This window comes from Talpa europaea (assembly GCF_964194135.1).
Source record: "Talpa europaea genome assembly, chromosome: 15".
NCBI lineage: Eukaryota > Metazoa > Chordata > Mammalia > Eulipotyphla > Talpidae > Talpa > Talpa europaea.
Genome location: NC_140083.1, coordinates 70,066,238 through 70,084,371, shown reverse-complemented (window position 1 = coordinate 70,084,371; position 18,134 = coordinate 70,066,238). Strand labels below are relative to the sequence as shown.

The 18,134-nt window shown below is 56.0% G+C and overlaps 1 protein-coding gene across 1 annotated transcript; it reads left to right on the top strand.

Moving 5' to 3' along the window:
* Positions 1 to 5,846: 5,846 nt before the first annotated feature.
* Positions 5,847 to 16,971, top strand: PLEKHG6 (pleckstrin homology and RhoGEF domain containing G6; the record flags this gene model as incomplete). Its single annotated transcript, XM_084256103.1, has 12 exons — positions 5,847 to 5,963; positions 6,303 to 6,398; positions 6,631 to 6,681; positions 7,056 to 7,205; positions 8,073 to 8,183; positions 8,323 to 8,472; positions 8,608 to 8,745; positions 9,033 to 9,152; positions 9,489 to 9,621; positions 9,736 to 9,851; positions 15,428 to 15,582; positions 16,278 to 16,971. The coding sequence occupies 12 exons, from the start codon at positions 5,847 to 5,849 to the stop codon at positions 16,969 to 16,971; spliced, it is 2,031 nt and encodes a 676-aa protein (XP_084112229.1).
* Between the last annotated feature and the right edge of the window lie 1,163 nt (positions 16,972 to 18,134).

Below are 18,134 nucleotides of genomic sequence, written 5' to 3'. Positions count from 1 at the left end.
AGGACACACCTCACATTAGTTGCCTCCTGTTGCTAGTACTTGCTAGACCTCATTAACCCAGATGGCCCCACCTCTGCCCTGGAGGGGATGGCTGCCTGTGCTCAGGGCGCCATGAGTTTCCCTGGCCCACCTGTCTGGTGAGGGAGGGAAGAAGGGACTTGAGGTGCCAAATGCCAATTCCAGAAAGTTACCCTCATGCTTTATCATTCAGACTTTGGATGCAGAGCTCCGATCTTGGACAGACACTTTCTTTAGCTGTGGGTGGAGCTGGGGAGCATTGGCACTAGAGGAGAAACTGAAGCATGCAAGAGGGATAAGGCTCGAGCTAGAGATATAATGAAACTCTGAGCCAGTCAGGAAGAAAGACAAGTGACCAGGTGCCTCTCTCTGGGCTGAGGGTCAGATGCTCTCCGACAGGACCAGGAGTTCCCCAGGGCCACGCAGACCCCAGTCTCCACACTCCCAATTCCTGAGGCATCACTCAGCTCCCAGAACTGGCTTCTCCTCCAGGCCTGCTTGTTGCAGGCACCTTCTCTCCATGACAAAGAGGGGCTAGGGAAAAATGGGGGGATGGGGAACTGTATCTAGGCCAGAAGGGAACAAATAGAGCACAGGAGTCCCCACCTCCCTGCCCACAGACTGCAGTCACACCTCCAGCTTTTAGACTCCAACTTTCCCTGGGAACCTCTCCTCCCAAAAGGCTGAAGACGCCCTAGGGCAGTGGAGGGTGGAGACTGGATCTCTGCCTTGAGGGACGTGAAAGGGTTAACTCTCCCCAGGTCCGCTGGGCCAGTCGATCCTGCTCACCCCAAGGCGCTCTAAGTTCAGGCTTGTCTGTGTTCTCTCAATTTCAATTTCCTTCTTTTCTCCCCCCCCCCCCCCTTCCACCTCCTCTGGGAGACTCAGGGAGAAACAGCTAGGGGCCTTGGCACCAGCTCTCTCTGGGGTGTCATTGAATGCTGCCAGTAATCACCACCTCCCGTTTGTGAGCTCTCTTTGCCTGCAGGCTACTCTTGTCACCCCTGGATCTCTGCTTTCTCCCTCTCCCTGTTTCTCCCACGCTGTGACTAGGGAGAGGGGAGGTTTAGGAACATAATATTGAGCCCCCTCAACTGGAGGCAGGAAGGGGCTGATTGGATTGAGAGCTGCAGGCACAAATAACTCTTCTGAATCAACGCAGCCGTCACATAGCAGCAAGCTCAGAAAAAGAGAACATGGGAAGAAAACCAGGAGGGCAGACAAAATTAGAAACCCTCAAATGATGACGATTCCTCTCCTGAATAAAACAGAGTGACTAGAGTCGGAGCGAGGACTAAACCACCTCTGATCATTTGTGTGTCACGCTGGAAAGGGAAGGAGAATGGCTCCCTTTCCGCCATGATACAGAGATTTCCCTTTTGAAAGTGCTTCTTAAACTCCAGCGCCTCTGCAAATACACGGAGTTGTGGCCATCCCTGCTGTGGGGATGCGCAGGAGGAAGACCCCAGAGGGGTGGGGGCGCTCAGCTCCGCCCTGACCCCACTGCAGGGTCTTGGCTTCGCTGCAAACCCGTCTGGTTTCCAACATGCAGCGGCTCTGTCGGAGGAGATGCCCTGACTTGCAGATGGGAAAATGAGGCCCTTTCATGGCGTGTCCAGCAGGTAGCCTTCCTAAACAGCCTCGCACCCGCGGGAGGTGCTGGGGCGAGCCGTGGCACGCCTGGGCCTGGAGGACCGTTGCTTGCCAGCCGAGCGTGCGGGTGCCCCCTTCCGACACTGGCCACCCCAGCCTCAGTGTCCAGTGTGGGGCCAAGCCTCAACGTGGCACCAGGTACCATCCCTGAAGCAAGGTCCAAGTCCGGAGATAGCCTCCATCCGATGACCAGGGCAGGCAGTGAGAGATAAGGGCCATACTTTGGACTCCACGGCCACTAGGATGGCACGCACGCCTCTGGGTCCCCGGGGCCCACTCTGCCCCTTCTGCTGACAGTCCAGGTCCCCAGCCTGGAGGGAGAGGGAAGCCGAGGTCCGGGAGGGCGTGGCGAGCGGCGCTGCGCGCAGACCGCGAGGAGGGCGCCTGCCACGGATGATCGCTCGGCCATCACCCTCGCCGCGCCTCCCCCAGCGCGTCCGGCAGGGCACGGACGCCTCAGCGCTCTGGCCACACGCAAGGGTCTGGTCAGCGGTGCAGGACGCACGAGGGACGCACGGCTCTAAGCCTTCCGTCCAGGCCGGCGGGTGGTCGGTTCCGATGAGAAGGAAAGAGGGGACACTGCGGGGCGCAGCGGACTGAGCGCCCCTGGCCGGTGGCGTCCTGGCCAGGAGGCCGCAGTCCCCAGGGCCCCGCGGGCGCCCAGCTGCGCGGCTGGACCGGAGCGCGCGGTGGGAGGGCGGGGCCAGCCCCGGTCCCCGCCCCTCTCCCGCCACGGTCCCTCCCGGCCCAGCTCAGCGCGGCCCCGGGTCCCGCGGGCCGCTTGGTCCCAGACCCAGGCCGGGCCGTGCGGCGGGCATCGCTGGGGGAGCCGTGGGTCACCGGGAGCCCCGCGGGCGGGGACCGGCCGCGCTGGCTGCGGAACCCGGGACACCTGCCCGCACAGGTGAGCGCCTGCAAGGCTGGACAGGCAGGGGCGGGGCGCAGGGGCCGAGCACGGCGGCTGCAGAGGATGGGACGCCGCGGACAACGCTAAAAGGGAACTTAGAGCAGGAAGAAGAAGGAAGAGCCGAATCCTTGGAGGAAGGATTATTGGGGGGGGGGGTGAGGGGGGGCAGCAGGAGGGGGGCTGGGTGTCTCGGAGACATCGAACGATTTCCTCCCCTGTCCACAAATCAGCGGAAAGGTAAGGGGGGTGGGGCAGGGACCTCAGGGCCCTGGAGGGAGACCTGCACCTGCCCAGAGGCCTCTCCTCCCTAGGCTTTGCCCCGCAGAGGAATGGGGCCTTTATTCAGGTTTAGGGGGAAGGCATGGAGCCCCGCGCTTGGCTCCCAGTCCCTGGAGGTGTTCCCAGAGGCTGGGGAAGACCAAACACAGCCCAGGTCCAGGGAGAACTGCTTGCACTTGGCTGATGGTGGCCTGATCGCCTCCTTAATTCACTCGCCTCCTTGCCTGTGGGCACTGGGTCCAGGCAGGGGGTGGGCACGCTTTTCAGGAAAGGGCCAGATAGTAAATATTTCAGACTTTGAAGCCTATAAGGTCTCTGCGGCAAGTGGCAGGAAAGCAGTCAGACAACTGGCAAGTCCGTGAATTTGGCCGTGTCCAGTAAAACTTGATGGACACTGACATTTGAATTTCATATGATTCATACAATTTTCATGTGTTTGGAATCTTATTCTTCATTTGTTTTGTTTCCCTATTATTTAAATGGGCACAAAAACAATGACAGATCAGGCATTCTCCAACTCCCCACCCCCACCCCCACCCCCATGTCCCTGCAGATTTCCCCCGCCTCTGTATGGGAAGAGGAGGGTGTAGCTGGATGAAAGGGGAATCCCTCTGGCAACATCTGTGAAGCCAAGTTCCTGTCTGACACTTGCTCTCAGCTTAGGGCTATGACATCCCTTCAGGATAGAGTGGGTGCTTGTACCCCAAGTGTGCCCTCATGTGAACGGGTAGGTCTATCTCCACATACTCACACCGCCCATGGGGCAGTCATGCAGGCCCTTAGCACCCCCCTACTCCCACTCCACTGTCTTTCGCTCCCTACTGGTGACACCCAGTGTTCAAGACTGGACTTTCCATTCCTTGTTTTCTCTTTGCAGGCTCAGGAGACCCCTTTCTCCTGGACGTTGGGACAATGACCCTTTGGAGGTGACCCAGGAGAGAAGGGATGAGGGCTGTTGATTCTCCAGATTGGGGTGTTACCCACGGCCTGGTTGCCTCCCGCATTGAGACCTATGGGGGCAAATCCCAGACTAACAGTCTCCATCCCAGAGGAGTCTCTAAGCTGGTAAGTTCGGACTCTGCACTGCAGGTGACCTGGGTGGGGCAGGAGGGAGGATTCTGGGGCTTGCAAGTCTCTGTCCCCTTGCAGGTTCACCTGCTGCCCTCTTCGTACCTGTCTTCTCTCCTGGGTTATGAGGGAGAGGAGGGCAGTGCTGGGCCAGGCTCCCAGGAGGCCACACCCGTTCCAGACAGCTGGGGCAGGCAAGGGAGCAAGCCAGGAGGAGCCAGGCCCTCAGAGGAGGTGCTGCTAGACAGGTCTTAGGCCCAGAGCTGGGAGGAAGTCCACCAAGCCCTGAGATTGGCACCTCCCACACTAGTGCCTCTACTTAGGAGGAGTCTGTGGGTTACTGACATCTGCCTCCCTCTGAGTCAGGGCTGGAGGAAGAGCAAAGGTTCAGGGTGTCCCTACTCTACTAGTGCAGGGGGTGTGGGGACCTGTCACAACTCTACCTACCCCACCCTTCTGGCCCACCTCCAGTGCTGACCAACAAAAGGGGTGTGGGAGCCATGGTCTTTCCCTCCAGGTTTCCCTCCACCTAGAAAACTGTTCTACTTCCGGCTCCAGGTATACCTGGTCTCACTGGAGGACAGCCGGGGACTCTCCCAGGATGAGGGTGGGCAGGGAGACTAGGAATTACGTGGGGTAAATCAGGCCACAGGCAGATCAAAGAATGTGACTGGGCCTGAAGGGGAGGAGACTCATGGCCATGACCTCAACCTCTTGCATGGAAGGGACAGAAGGGCAGCTGCTCCCAAGTGGACAGGACCAGGCTGCGTGCGCCCCTGGGCAGGAGGCCAAACGTGTGTGTGGGCCCTCATCCCCATGTGCTCAGGGGTCTAGTCATAGACCAGGGAGGCTGTGAGGCACCCAGAAGACGGGTGTCCTGTGCACTGCCCATACATTGCCACAAGCCTTGGCACAGAGAGCAGGCGTGGGAGGGGGCGGGCACTGGGGGACACACACACCAGAGCCCAGGCATGTGCACGCTTGTGCTCCTACTCCTGAGGAGGCCCCTAATTCTGCCCTGGGTCCACTGGGGAGCCAGGTTGGCATGTCCCTGCCCGACTCCTCCCTGGCAGCAGCCACTGTGACTCAGGGCAGGAGTGGCTCACAGCAAACTGGTCTGGGGGGAAGGTAAGCCAGCCAGCGTACGTGCCACGCTCTGGAGCCAAGCCTGATGCTGCTGGGGCAAGGGAGGCAGCCCCCAGGATTCTTCTGGGGGATCCCAGTCGCCTGCACGTGCAGAATTTGACTAAGAGTTCTGGCCATTCCCGAGCCCTATCTCCACTGGGGTTTTGGGAGCCATGGTCTGAGAAGCGGCATGGCCCACCTCATTCCCCCAAAGTCAAGGTAAGGGGTCCCCCCACCACTCACAGCCCGTGCCGTGATGTCCTCCACAGACATCAGAGCTGAGTGCACAGGCAGCCCCCCAATAATGGGATTCGGCTCTGTCTAGAGACCCCTCAGGGATCTGTCTCCAAGTTATGCTGCCTCATTAAAATGTCCGCTTTCTGGGCAGATGTTAAAATGTTGCCTTCAGACTGCTGGTTCCCTAAGTCCTGTCTCTACCCGAAGTTTCCCCTGAAGGGTTCTGTCTCAGACCTCCTGAAGGAATATTTCTGGTGAGGGAGCCCAACTTTCATCCAGGGGCCTTTCTGCAGACCCGGGTGCCCCTCCACCCATGTTCCAGCAATGCCCTGTCCCCTGTAATCCTGGTCCCAGGTCATCCCTGTCCCGCAGGCCTCACTCACATTCACTGCTGCTCACCACCTCCCATTCCCATGCACACATGCACACGCATGTATGCTTTCACGTGCAATTCCCTCCTGGGCCAGGTAGGCTGGACACCCAGGGCTGACCCCCTTGTTTGCTCCCCCAGGAGTTTCCCAACACTGATGAGCTGGAGACGAAGCTGCGTGAATTCAGCATGTATGGGATACCCCGGCTGCCTCCCGAGGACCAGCAGCACTGGGAGATCGGAGAAGGCGATTGGGGCAGCCTGGCCACTGAGACGTCTTGGAAGGAGCTGGTGCCAGGGCACAAGGTGGGCCTGAAACAGTGTCTGTCCCCATGGGATTACACACCCACACATCTCCCCTCTATCCTGGAGGAGGGTAAGAGCTCAGGGACTAGGGTCTTGTGGGGAAAACATTTGACAGCATCTTGCTCTGGGTTCAAATCCCAGTTCTGCCAATTACTAGTGAGATCTTGGTCCAGACAGCAAACCTCTCTGAGCCTCAGTTGCTTCATCTATGAAATGGGGATAACACCACCTCCACACTGGGGGATTAGAAGGTCATCCGTGAAGTAGATCCGGTAGCATTTAGCAAATGGTAGCTGCTCTTCTGGTCTTCTCCACTGAACCAGCTTGTGCCCACCCCAGGAGATGAGCCGGGATCTCTGCCACCAGCAGGAAGCACTCTGGGAGCTACTGACCACTGAGCTGATCTACGTGCAGAAGCTCAAGATTATGACCGACGTGAGCCTCCCTCAGCGCCCCCGCCATCTCTCTTGCATCATCCTATCCTCCAGGCCAGCAGGGGCAGGGGCACTGGGAGAGAAGGACAGGAGGGCAAGGGTTTCCCCTGAGTTGAGCCTGGGATCTTGGGAGAACAGGTGACACTGGTGACATTGGGTGCAGCGTGCATTGAGGGGCTGTGTCCTATGAGGAAGGGGTCAGGCACTGAGACTCCCTCTCTCCTTGCATCTAGCTCATCGTCAACAGTTTGCTGAACTTGCACCGTGTGGGACTGCTAACAGAAGTGAGTGGGCGTTCAGGAGGGCAGCTGACACCCCCCAAGCTCTGAGCCTGGGGAGTGGGGGGTGTGAGGTTGCAGAGAGCCCTCTGGCTGTCCAGTCTGAATTCCACTGCCTGTCCTCCTTACTCTCTTTCTTGCTCTAGACCCCAAGCAGGCTTCAGACCTCCAGCCTCTGCTCCTTTCCTGTACTCAGCCCTTAGCCCCATGAGGCCCAAGTGCAAGGGAAGACTGGACTCCCTTAGCTCTTTCAGGCTCGCTGTCAAGTTCATCTGTCCCCCTGCACCCCTGCCACCCTTAGCAGTCTGGCCCGGGCACAGTCAGTGCTGCCTGGCGGTGACCTGCTAAAGCATGTTGCAGAGTCCTACTTCCTCCTCCAGGTGTCAGCTGAGCCCCTTTTTGGAAGTGTCCCCAGCTTGATTCGAGCCCACCAGAGCTTTTGGGAGGAGGTGCTGGGGCCCACCCTGCAGGAGACTCGAGCCTCAGGCCAGCCTCTGGACCCAGTCAGTCTGCAAAATGGCTTCCTGAAGGTGAGGCGTGGGGAAGGGCTACCTTCAGGTCCAGGGGACTGCAGATGCCCAGAGGGGTCTTGTCTGTAGGGCATTCTCACAAGACGCAAATCCTTTCATGATTTGGGGGGCCTGAGGGTACAGCCCCTACCCCAAAATGTCACCTTAACTCCTGCCCTTTAGTTCCTCAAGTACATAAGATCTTCTGGAAACCTTATGAATTAAAAAGGCAGCTACCTCAGAGAAGGGTTAAGCCTAAGCTCTTGTCAACTACAAAATATTAATTTGTGCTTAGAGGGCCATTGACACACAGCTGGGAGCTAGAATGGGGCCTAAGGGAGGTGTCCCCCAGGGGATGGGAGTGGAGGTATAAAAGGGCACAGGGCACTGGAGAAGAGTGATAAGAAAAAGCAAGAGGCCTAGGATGAGACTTTCTTCCACAGTTTTACCCATCCAAGAAAATGTGGGCCCTGGGGAGAGAGTAGAAAGGTTGGCGGGGAGGGGTGACACCTCTAAGTGGCCTTAGAGGCCACTTCCACAGGAGCAAGGTCTGGGCAAGCCTCGGGTCCTCACCCTACCCCACCCCAGGTGAAATGGGACCTTCAGTGTCTTGAAAACATTCCAGCTGAATTATTGAGGGTGGGGAATAGGTGCCAGGCGGCAGGGTATGGTAGGCCCAGTTGGGGGTTCATACAACAGCACCGGGCGCACCTCTCTTGGGATCTCAGCTCCCACATGGAATCCAGAGACAGGGGCTCTGGCAGTCATGGGAGAGAGCCATCACAAGAGCCGACTAACGCTCCATGAGGGCTCTCTCCCCATGCTGCTCCCCACATTCTGTGGCCAGAGCCTGTTTCTCATACCCTTCTGCCTGCCTGCTCTGTCCAGTTCAAGGAGCGGTTCCATCCCTATGTCAAGTACTGCACACAAGTGAGGCAGACCATGGCTCATGCCCGGGAGCTGCAAGACAGTAACCATCTCTTCCATGTCTTCGTGCAGGTGGGAAAGGGGTTGTGTGGGGACAGGGCATGGGGTGGATCCTAGATACCAGGCCACTCCATCTCCAGCTGGGTTACTGGAGCAGAGGGGGCAGAAGGAGCTTGCAGACTCCTGAGCTCCTGCCTACCTTCCCTGGCAGTGGTGTGAGAAACACAAGTGCTCGGGGAGACAGCAGCTGGGGGACCTGCTCATCAAGCCCCACCAGCGCATCACCAAGTACCCACTGCTGCTCCAGGCTGTGCTCAAGGGGAGCCCGGAGGCCCAGGCCCAGAAGGCCCTGACAGCCATGGTAGGCCGCCTCGCTGGTCAGGACCAGGGAGTTGGGGGCTGCGGATACACTGATCTCCAGGAACTCTTGAGGGTCTCTTTCCTCATGTGCACGTCACAGTGTGGCTGTGCCTCCCTGCAACCCCACCCCATGTAGATTGGAGCCGTGGTGTCATTCCTGCGGGACATCAATAAGAAAGTCCGCCAGAGTGAGGAGCAGAAGAGCTTGGAGGCTGCCACCAAACGCATTGGACGCTATGAGGTGCTGGAGCCATCCAACGAGGAGGTGGAGAAGGTGAGAGAGGGCAGAGGAAGGGAGGGCCGAGCCAGTGCCTGAAGCAGATACCCAAGAAGAAAGGGGCAGAGGAGCCTGGGGGTAGGGCGTGCCCACCAGTCCTGGGGGGTGGGAGGGCCAGGGTTCTAGGGGTGAAGTTCAAAAGAGTGAAAAGAAGGCACCAGATGCTTTTTCCTCCGAGAAGGAAAGGTCAGAAAGAGACGACACTGGACACTGGTGACAGAACGAGAGCCGCCTTGGCTGGAAGGCAGCCGGCCGCCTGATCCTTTCCCCTCTGTGTCGCGCAGAGACTGCGTCCGTTCTCCTCCCTGAACCTGCTGGGCCCCATAACGGGGGTGGCCTCCGAGCACACCAGGCAGCTGCTGCATGAGGGACCCGCCAGAGTGAAGGAGGGCCGGGAAGCGAAGGTGAGACAGAGGGAAGAGGGGAGCGGAGAAGACAGGTGCTGGCTGAGGAGAAAATGGCAGACGAGAAAGAAGGGAGGGTGAGGGGAGGCAGCATAAGAGCCTGAAAGCTGGAGAGCGGAGAGCAGGGTGTGTACCAGGGAGAGGTCGTGACTCTAGCCGAGCTCTGGCCGTCTGAGTGAGCCTGCCTAGAAAGTGCGCCATGGGACCAGGCAAACCCTCCTGCCGGCTCCAGCGTTCCGAGGCCTGCCCAGTTCCCTGTGCCTATGAGCACCCCCACGCTTGGGCCGCCCTTCCCTGCTCCAGCTGACCCCTGCCTTTCTCCTACCCGCGCCCCAGCTGGATGTGTACCTGTTGCTCTTCTCTGACGTGCTCCTGGTGACCAAGCCCCAGCGCAGAACAGACCAGGTCAAGGTCATCCGCGCCCCGCTCATGCTGGATAAGCTTGTGTGCCAACCACTCCGAGAGCCTAGTATGTCTCTCCTGCGGGCCTCTCCTGCTCCCTTTCTGCAGTGAGGGGCAGGAGGACTTGGGATGGGGATCGAATAAGGTCCTGCCGTTGAAGCAGACCTTCTCCTCCTTCCAGACATCTTCCTCATGATCCACCTCACGGAGTTCCAATGCGCCTCCAGCGCCCTCATTGTGCATTGTCCCAGCCCTGCAGACCGAGCCCGGTGGCTGGAGAAGACCCAGCAGGCCCAGGTATGTGAAGGCTGCAGGGAGGGAGGGGGTTGGGAGGGATGGGAGGGACACCCCGGGAGCTCAAGAGACAAGAACACAGGAGGAGGAGAAAGGCTGGGGTGGATGCAGGTTCAGATGGGACCTTTGGTTCCTCAGGGGTGCCCTCAAGAGGGAGATGCGCCTGGATCTAGAGGAGCTGGGAAAAAGCCTTTAGTCAGCTGCTTTGCCAGCCCGCAGGAAGAGCCAAGAGAGCATCCTCGAAGGGTTTCAACACCCTAAAACATTCCCTTCCAAACTTCATTCAGTTCAAAGACAATAATGGAGCAACTACTGCCATGTGTAGGGGATGGCGCTAGGGCCAAGAAGGAATAATTCACTCTGTCTTGTGGGTTGCTTGGGAAGGGAATACAGGTAAGCTGAGATGCCTTTACACAGCAGCTACTGTCTGAGCACCTTTTGGGGGCATATCTAGGAATATGTCAGAGGCACAAGGGTGAGTGGGAAGGACCATTTAAGTTAAACCAAATGTTTAAGTTTAATTTCTTAATGTTAAGTTTAATTACTTAAACCAAATGTTTAAGTAAAATGTGCAAGAATTGGAAATAATGACATGGTTGTGTAGTACCTCTAACCTCTGCCTCCGTCTTACATGACCAGCCTTTCTGTATGTCTCTCTGTCTAAATCCCTGTGTCTCTTAGAAAGACATCAGGCCCAGAGCCCACCCTAAATCCTGAGATCCTTGGCTCAGGATCTTTTCACATCTGCAGGGACTCTTTTTCCAGATCGGGTTCCGATCACAGCTTCTGCAATTTAGAAAGAAGTATCTTTCCGGGGGCCACTATTCAACCCACTTCAGGAGCAGAGTAGCCAAAGCTGGGTAAAGATTTGAGATGAATTTTTAAAAATAGGTAAAAACCACAAGTAGAAGACTCAAGGGAGCTGTTAGGCCGGATTTATTTCGGGGCCGGTGACCTATGTCTGTCTGATTCTGGATCAAAGGGTTTGTGTGTGAGCAGGTGATAAGAGGCCAGTTTCTGCAGGACCCCAAGAGCTGCAGCGAGCGTAGACTGGATGACCTGAATTTCTGGGCTTGGACAAGGGAGAGCCACTGTAAATCTCAAGCAGGGGAATGCCATGGCAAAAATCAGTGTCTTGTCTTGAATTGTCTGGTGGCTGTGAGGTAGGTGGGCTGGTAGAGGAGATTTAATGTAGTAGTTTAGGTGTGTAACACTGACGTTTACTGCCATGGCCTTAGGGACACACTGCAAAAAGCAAGGGCAGGAGAGGAAGAAAGAAGCTAAAGAAAGGCTGGATATGCCTTGAGGAATGCATGAAAATCTAGTTTCTGACACCAATCTTACTTTTACAAGCTGTGTGATTGGGGTGAATTATGTGAGCTCTTCTTGCTTTAGCTGAAATAGATATAAATGATAACAGCCCCTGCCTCTAGGGAAAATTCAAAGAAGGCATTGGGATTGAGCAGGTGGCATGGTGCCTGCTCTGGAAATGCTCAGCAGCGCAATTCACCAGGACAAAGGAGGATTTGCCACCAAGGTTCCCACTGGAAAGACTGCTTGGCTAGTGGTCTCCCTGGCAGGAGTGGAATCGTTAGAAAGGGAAACCTGTTTGTTTAGTTGTGCCTTCCTGGGGAGGGATGGGGGAGGGCAGTAATATCTAGTTTTAAACAGAAGCACTTTGAAATGGAGCTATGGGAGATAGCCAAGTGGAGATATCTTAGGGGGGTTGGGACACAGTCCCAGAGTTTGGGTGAGAAATAGGGATGAAAGGACCTCCCTGGTGGTGCACAGGGTTAAGTCTCAGCACGAGTTCAATCCCCAGCCAAGGAACTGGGCTCCCAGGACCCACATGGCGCAGCAGACCTCTCCTGTCTCACCCGCTGCTCCCCTCAGCAGTGTATTTCAGTCAGTCTGCCTATTCTGCTCCCCACTCTGTCTCTGGTGAATCCTCTCACACCTCTGGTGAATCCTCCCACACCTCTGGCCTACACCCCAGCTCTTGAATGCACCAGTAAATAAATCTTAAAAAAAAAAAAGAAAGAAAGAATGAAAGATGGAACCTAACCTAAGCTCTGTGTCCGCTGGCCCACTTCCTTACACTTAAACAAGATGGTGACAAGCCCAGGAAGCCAGAGGTAGGGACAGGGTAAAGGTGGTTTTTGTGGTGAGTGTGGTCCCCCATTTGCCCTTTTAGGCCCCTGTTTGTGGGTGGCAGGGGTCTTCACTCTACACCACCCTCGCCCCCAGTCCCAGCCCAGTGTCCACAAGGGGGGATGCGGTTAGTCTCAGCACTTCATCAAGTCTCGCTGAAGGCTGGGTGGGAGGGAAGCAGATAACTGAACCAGAAACAAGCCTCAGGGTTCCCCAGGACCACAGGTAGGGGGACCCTTACTAGATGGCAACCTCCTTTTTTTTTTTAAACCACCCCTAAGCATCACAACTTTCTCTTCTTTCGGTTCCCAGGCCCCGGCCCTCACCTTGTCCCCTTAATCCTCAGGGAACCCCTTCAAATTGCTGGGATGTGATTATTGCAAAAGCAACTCCCTCCCAGCAGTTTCATTTTTGACTAATAGAGGAGAGGAGGTAGCTTCTGACTCCAGTCCACAGAGTTCTCGGCCTCGCTCAGCAGAACAAAGAGCCCCGGACCTTGGAAGTTAGTTTTTCCTGCCATTGTCTCCTATCAGATTGTTCGGGGTGCTGCGGTCCACGTCTTTCGTTTGTAAACAGAAGAGGGCAGTAGAGCAGCCTCTGAGCAAGAGGACAGACTGTTTATGCTCCTTACGGAAACGTAGATGGAGATTTATTCCTCGTGGATCTGGCTGTGGCAGATTAAGCATTTAGAGAAAATGTGCCTTTCCAAGGAGAAGAGACCGAACTTGCAAAATACCCATATTTAGGGGCTGGAAGAGGGAAGGAACTAGTGATGGGAACAGAAAGAGCTGTCAAAGAGGAAGGCCAAACAATGAAGGAGGGAGGCTGTGTGAGCCCAGCTCTCGCTCGTCACCTGTTGCTGCTCCTCTGTAAGCTGGTCCAGGTGCAGGGACTTGCACTGATTGTGGAAGCACACTGCAGGACTGGGGGGTGGTGGTGGTGGGGGATTGTGTTTGAAAGCTGCTTGGCAGGAAGCGTAGCATTTAGTTGGCACTCCAGAAATGCTTGTTATTGTCATCATTAAGACAAAGGGGTAGTGGTGTTGCCTGGGCAGGGCCAAAGCTGACTAGTCTATGGGCACCTTCAAGAGATGGGCGCCAGTCCTTGTTGGGGGACCCTGGGAGGACACTGGCAAGGCAGCAGGGAGAGGAGGTCTTTCTTATCAGGGCTCTCTTCTCCAGCTGGGCACCGGAAGAAGGGAAGAAGAATTGTGCGGGGGTGGGGGGATCCCTCTTCCAGGCTTTGTGACAGGGTCACCTTCCGGCACAGACACCAATTTCCTCTTCCTTTCCCACGCTGCCACCAACATGTCTCTCTTCTTACCCAAACTGAGAAAGCCCTCCCAGGACTGCTAGAGAGGCTTTGGGTGGCTGGGGATACTTATAGCTCTATCCCACAGTATTGATTTAACCCCAACTTCCCTGCTTCTTGCCAAGGGCAAGTTTAGTGGAGGTTCAGATATTGGGAACCGCCCTCTTCCTTCAGTTCTTTAACTCCACACACCAAATCTGGCCTGGACATTCCAAACAAATTTGCACTGAGTCACGTGGGGCCAAAGCGCACAGCTTCCAGCAGGAGAAATAGACAACCTCAGCCCTTCTGCCCCATACTCCAGCCAGATGGCACCTGAGGTCTGGGGGTAGGGGAGGAGACTGTAGGGTTGACCCTGGTGTGCTTGTTCCCTGCCCCCCAGGCACCATCATCCCTTGCTCTGCCAACAGACCAAGTCTTTTAAGATAGCTAAGAATCCTTGCACTGCTTTGTCTCAGGAGACTGAGTGGCTAGGACCAGGAAAAGGAGAGCTGGAAACATACACGTGATATCATTTTTCTCTCCCTGTTCATCCATTTCTCTGATGTGTCTCTTATTCTGCGCAGCTACCTCTGTTTCTGGAGACACTCTGGAAAGGTCCAGGTGTCCAAGAGTTGCTGGTTTATGTACCTAAATCTAGGGAAAGATTCAGAATCTCTAACAACCAGTATGGCAAGGGCATGGACAGAGTGGAGCATTTGGTCCTAGTGGTCCCCTGTTGTGTGAGATGGTATCCCTGTGAGACGGTATCCCTCTAGTTTCTGGATCTTGGGGGGAAGGTGGGGGAGGGGTGGAAAGTTCAGATAGCAGTCCTTTGCTACCAGCTTGGAAGTTCTCCAACATTTTGACAATGATATAGCCATACCAGTGAGTCCTGATACCAGGCCTGCCCACAGCAGCCAGCACTACCTCCCCATTGGCCAAGCTTCCTCCTCCAATCACACCTTGGGCTCTGCTACCTCCCCCACTTGCTCCTCCCCCAAGTAAACCTTGACATTTAATAATGATTTACCTTTCAGGCTGCCCTTGAAAACAATGCAGTTGCAGAACTAGGACTCAAAGAAAAAGGCCCAGTCCCAGTATGCCTCACTGCCTATGCAACCTTAAGCAAGTCCCTTCATCTCTCTTTGTTTTCTCATCTGTAAATGGGCCACTATCCCTGCTTTCCACCCTGCAGGGTGACGGTGTGGTTCAAATGATGGTGTTTGTGTGGAAGTGCCTTGTACTTCTCATTGTGATTACTTTATTCTGATGGTACCTATATGAAAATGTTGAGGAAGAAAAGACTGAAAATGTAATGTGTCCTCTCTCCATTCCCCTTGGAATGGTCTTGCTTTCCTCCCTGAGGACAGCAGAGTCCAAAGTCCAGGACAGAGCCTGTCCCTGTTTACCTTGGTGGTAAGAAAGAGTAATTTGAGGGCCCAGCACCATTCAGAGCATTTATACCATCACCATCATCATTCATGGAGGGCTTCCTGAAGGAGGAGAAAGGCCGGATAGAGGGCTTGCCAGCCAAGAGAACAGGAGAAGCGGGAAGAACAGTAGAGGTAGGAAAATGGGCCTTCTGTTCCTGCCACCTACATCCAGAACCAGATGTAGAGTTCAAACCCTGGCTCCATCGACTTTCTTTTTTTTTTTTTTAAGATTTATTTATTTATCCAAGCACTGAGTACAGTCAGAAGCATGGGAGGGTGAGAGAGTTCACCAGAGCCAGACCGGAGAGCAGAACAGGTGGACTGACGAAGCACACTGCTGAGAGGAGCAGCGGGCGGCAGGAGAGGTCTGCGCGCCATGCGGGACCCTCCTCCAGTGGCTGGGGAGCAGCCGGGAGTCGAACCGGCGCTGCAGAGGTTGCGGGCAGCTTCCCAACCCAGCGCTCAACCGCTGTGCCACCGGGGAGGCCCTCCATCGACTTTCTTATTGCATGATCTTGACTGTTACTTAACCTCAGAGTTTCCATTTCTCAGTAGTAAAATAGGAGTCAAAAATTATAGCTGCCTGATATCTGTTGTGGTGGAGATTAAACAAGATAATGCACATAAAACACTTGCCGAGTTGTTTGGCATACAGCAAGTGCTCAATAAATGAGAGCTCTAACGACAATATCCCCACCCCAGAGCACCCTGCAAAAGCTGAAGATAGAAGAGTACACCCAACAGAAGAGGGATCTCCTGGCCCTCTACCGGGACCAGAAGCAAGAGTCCCCAGGCACCAGGCCCTCCACACCCTCCACAGTCTCCCTGGAGAGCTCTCAGAGCAGCACAGAGGAGAGGTAAGACCCATCGATCCTGAGATCACCCAAAATGAAGTGGGGGCAGCCCAGGCAGGGAGGGAGAAAAGGGGAACCCACAAGGGTGAGCAATAGCCTTGCAGCTTTGGGAAGAGGAGGGAATTGAGGAGCCCAGATCAAAGAGCAGGTTGGCACCAGCCTTTGGAAAGGCTTCATGGACAGCCTGAGGAGAGCCAGCCTAGGGTTGGCACAGGGAAAGCAAACAGTCATGAGGGGCATGAGCTCCCTGAGAGGAACAGGCTTTCCCGCCAGGAATGGGGAGTGAAGGACAGACTGGATTTGTAGGGTGTGGAAGCTGCAAGGACCTGGCTAGTCCAGATCTCCAAAAAAGTGAGTGACCGAGCAGAATAACAAGATGTTCCGCAGCCTGCTTGAGGAGGAAAAAGAGAATCCATCCCTGCTTCTAGGGAGAATCTCAGGGACCTAGAAGCACACAGGAAATACTTGATACAGGTCCTAGACCCAGTTCATGGCTAAAATGCCTTAGAGGCCGCTCAGGGAGCTCCCAGCCCAGTCAGCAAGTTGAGAAAAACAGCCAGTGCAGAGTAACGGTGTCAGAGAAGTCGGTTTGGAGGAAGGGCCACATCTCGGTGGTGTGATAGCGGAAAACTTCCTGGACTTTAACTGGACTTTAACTGCCCCTCAGCTTCTGACTGCCCATTCATCCTTCCCTGTAGGACTTCTGAGTTCTCCAACGTCACCCCCCGACTTGTGGTGACGGAAGACACAGAGGAAGAGGCTCCCTCAGGCCAGGAGGATACCTCAGACTCAGGCTACGGCACGCTGGTCTCAAACTCCTCCAGGGGGTTCCGCTCCCCCCTGAGCCGTGCACGCCCTCGAGCCCTTCGGCGGGACCCTCGCCTCATCCGTTCCACCCTGGACCTCCGAGATGTTTCTTTGCGCCCCCAGCCTCCTGACCCCCAAGCCCTCCAACGACGAAGTGCCCCAGAACTGCCAGAGGAAGGAATCCGACAAGGCGGCACTCTTCCCAGGGGCCCCCCAGCCGCCTGGTCTGGGGAAGAAGAGAGAACTCTGGGGGGCGAGAATGTGGTGGTGGAAAGCTTACACAGGGCCCGACTTCGGGGGCAGGTCCCCCTCTCCCCAGCCCACACTGACTCTGCTGGGGAAAGTCCCCGGGAGTCGTCAGGGGATGAGGAAGAAGAGCCGTCCTTCTTCTTCCACCACCTTCGGGCCGAGGACAGGCTCAGAGAGGACAGGCTCCGAGAGATCCGGGAGGAACTGGCCTGCCAAAGGATCGAGGGCATCCCGGAGCCCAGGGACCGCAAGCCTCAGAAGCTGACCCAGGCCCAGCTGCGCAGGATGCGGGGGAACCATGTCATACAGCTGGACAGCACCCTAACCACATCGTAAGTGCTGACGGGAAGGCCAGCGCGTGGGGGGAGGGGGCACCAGAATTTGGGGAGGGCACAGACGGCGGGGAAGGGCCCTTAGCGCCCTGACTTTACCTAACTCCAACTTCCTTCATTTTCAGGGAGGCGTGAGGAACCCTAAGGACGTCGAGCATTAGAAACTCCTCCCCGAGAGTGCTGGTCACCCCCCACCCCTGGACTCTACCTCAAGGACCACACTCCCCACGAAGATGCCTGGTCCAGGCCCCCCATGCTTCTTGCTCAAGGATTTAGGGGATCAAGAGCTGTACACTTATGTGCCGTCCACACAACAGACACCCCCATAAAGTTGTGCATAGAAATGACAGCCTGGTCGGTGCTAGATGGTGTGAGGAGCACGGGGGCTGGGCTGTCACGAGGCACAGGCTATTCCTGTCAGCTGGCGTCATGGTGGGGGTGTATCTGGCCCCACCCCATCTCTCAGGGGCTCACTCTCGGTCCCAGACCCCACACCCAGCACTCAAAAAGCCACTCCCTCCAGGAGCAGAGCTTTAATATCCAGAGTTTTAGTGTATTTACAAAAGTCCACAACCCCAGCTGGACACCCTGCTGTTCTGCCCCTGCCCCTGCCCCCCACAAGTCAGCTGATGCTGTGCTTGTCCCGGCAGGGGCGAAGGCATGCCAAGTTTCTATTAGTGTAATATAACTGATACAAACATTGCTTGAGTACTGTGAAAAAGGCTTAGAGGGCCCCTAAGCAGCCTGGCTGCGCTCTCCAAAGCCCATATGGGCAATGAGGCATGAAGTCCCTCGTGCACCCCACTTGGGCTCCTGGCACATTCAGCGTCTCTCCGGAGCTCACGGGTACATCTCCCCTCTCTCTCCCTCTCTCTCTCCTCTCTCTCTCTCTCTCTCTCTCTCTCTCTCTCTCTCTCTCTCTCACACACACACACACACACACACACACACACACACACACACACACAGAGTGACCCCCCACCCCCAGCAGCGCTCAGGCAGTTGAAAAGCTATGTACACTGAGGGAGTAGTACCAAGTGGGCTGCGAGCTGGTGCATGCCCCTCCAAGACCCTTCCTCTCCACAAAAAAGGGGGTCCAGAGTGCACCTTGCAAGTCCTTCCAGGCTGCCCCAAGGCAGAAAGCAAGTGTCCTGGGAGCAGGCTCCG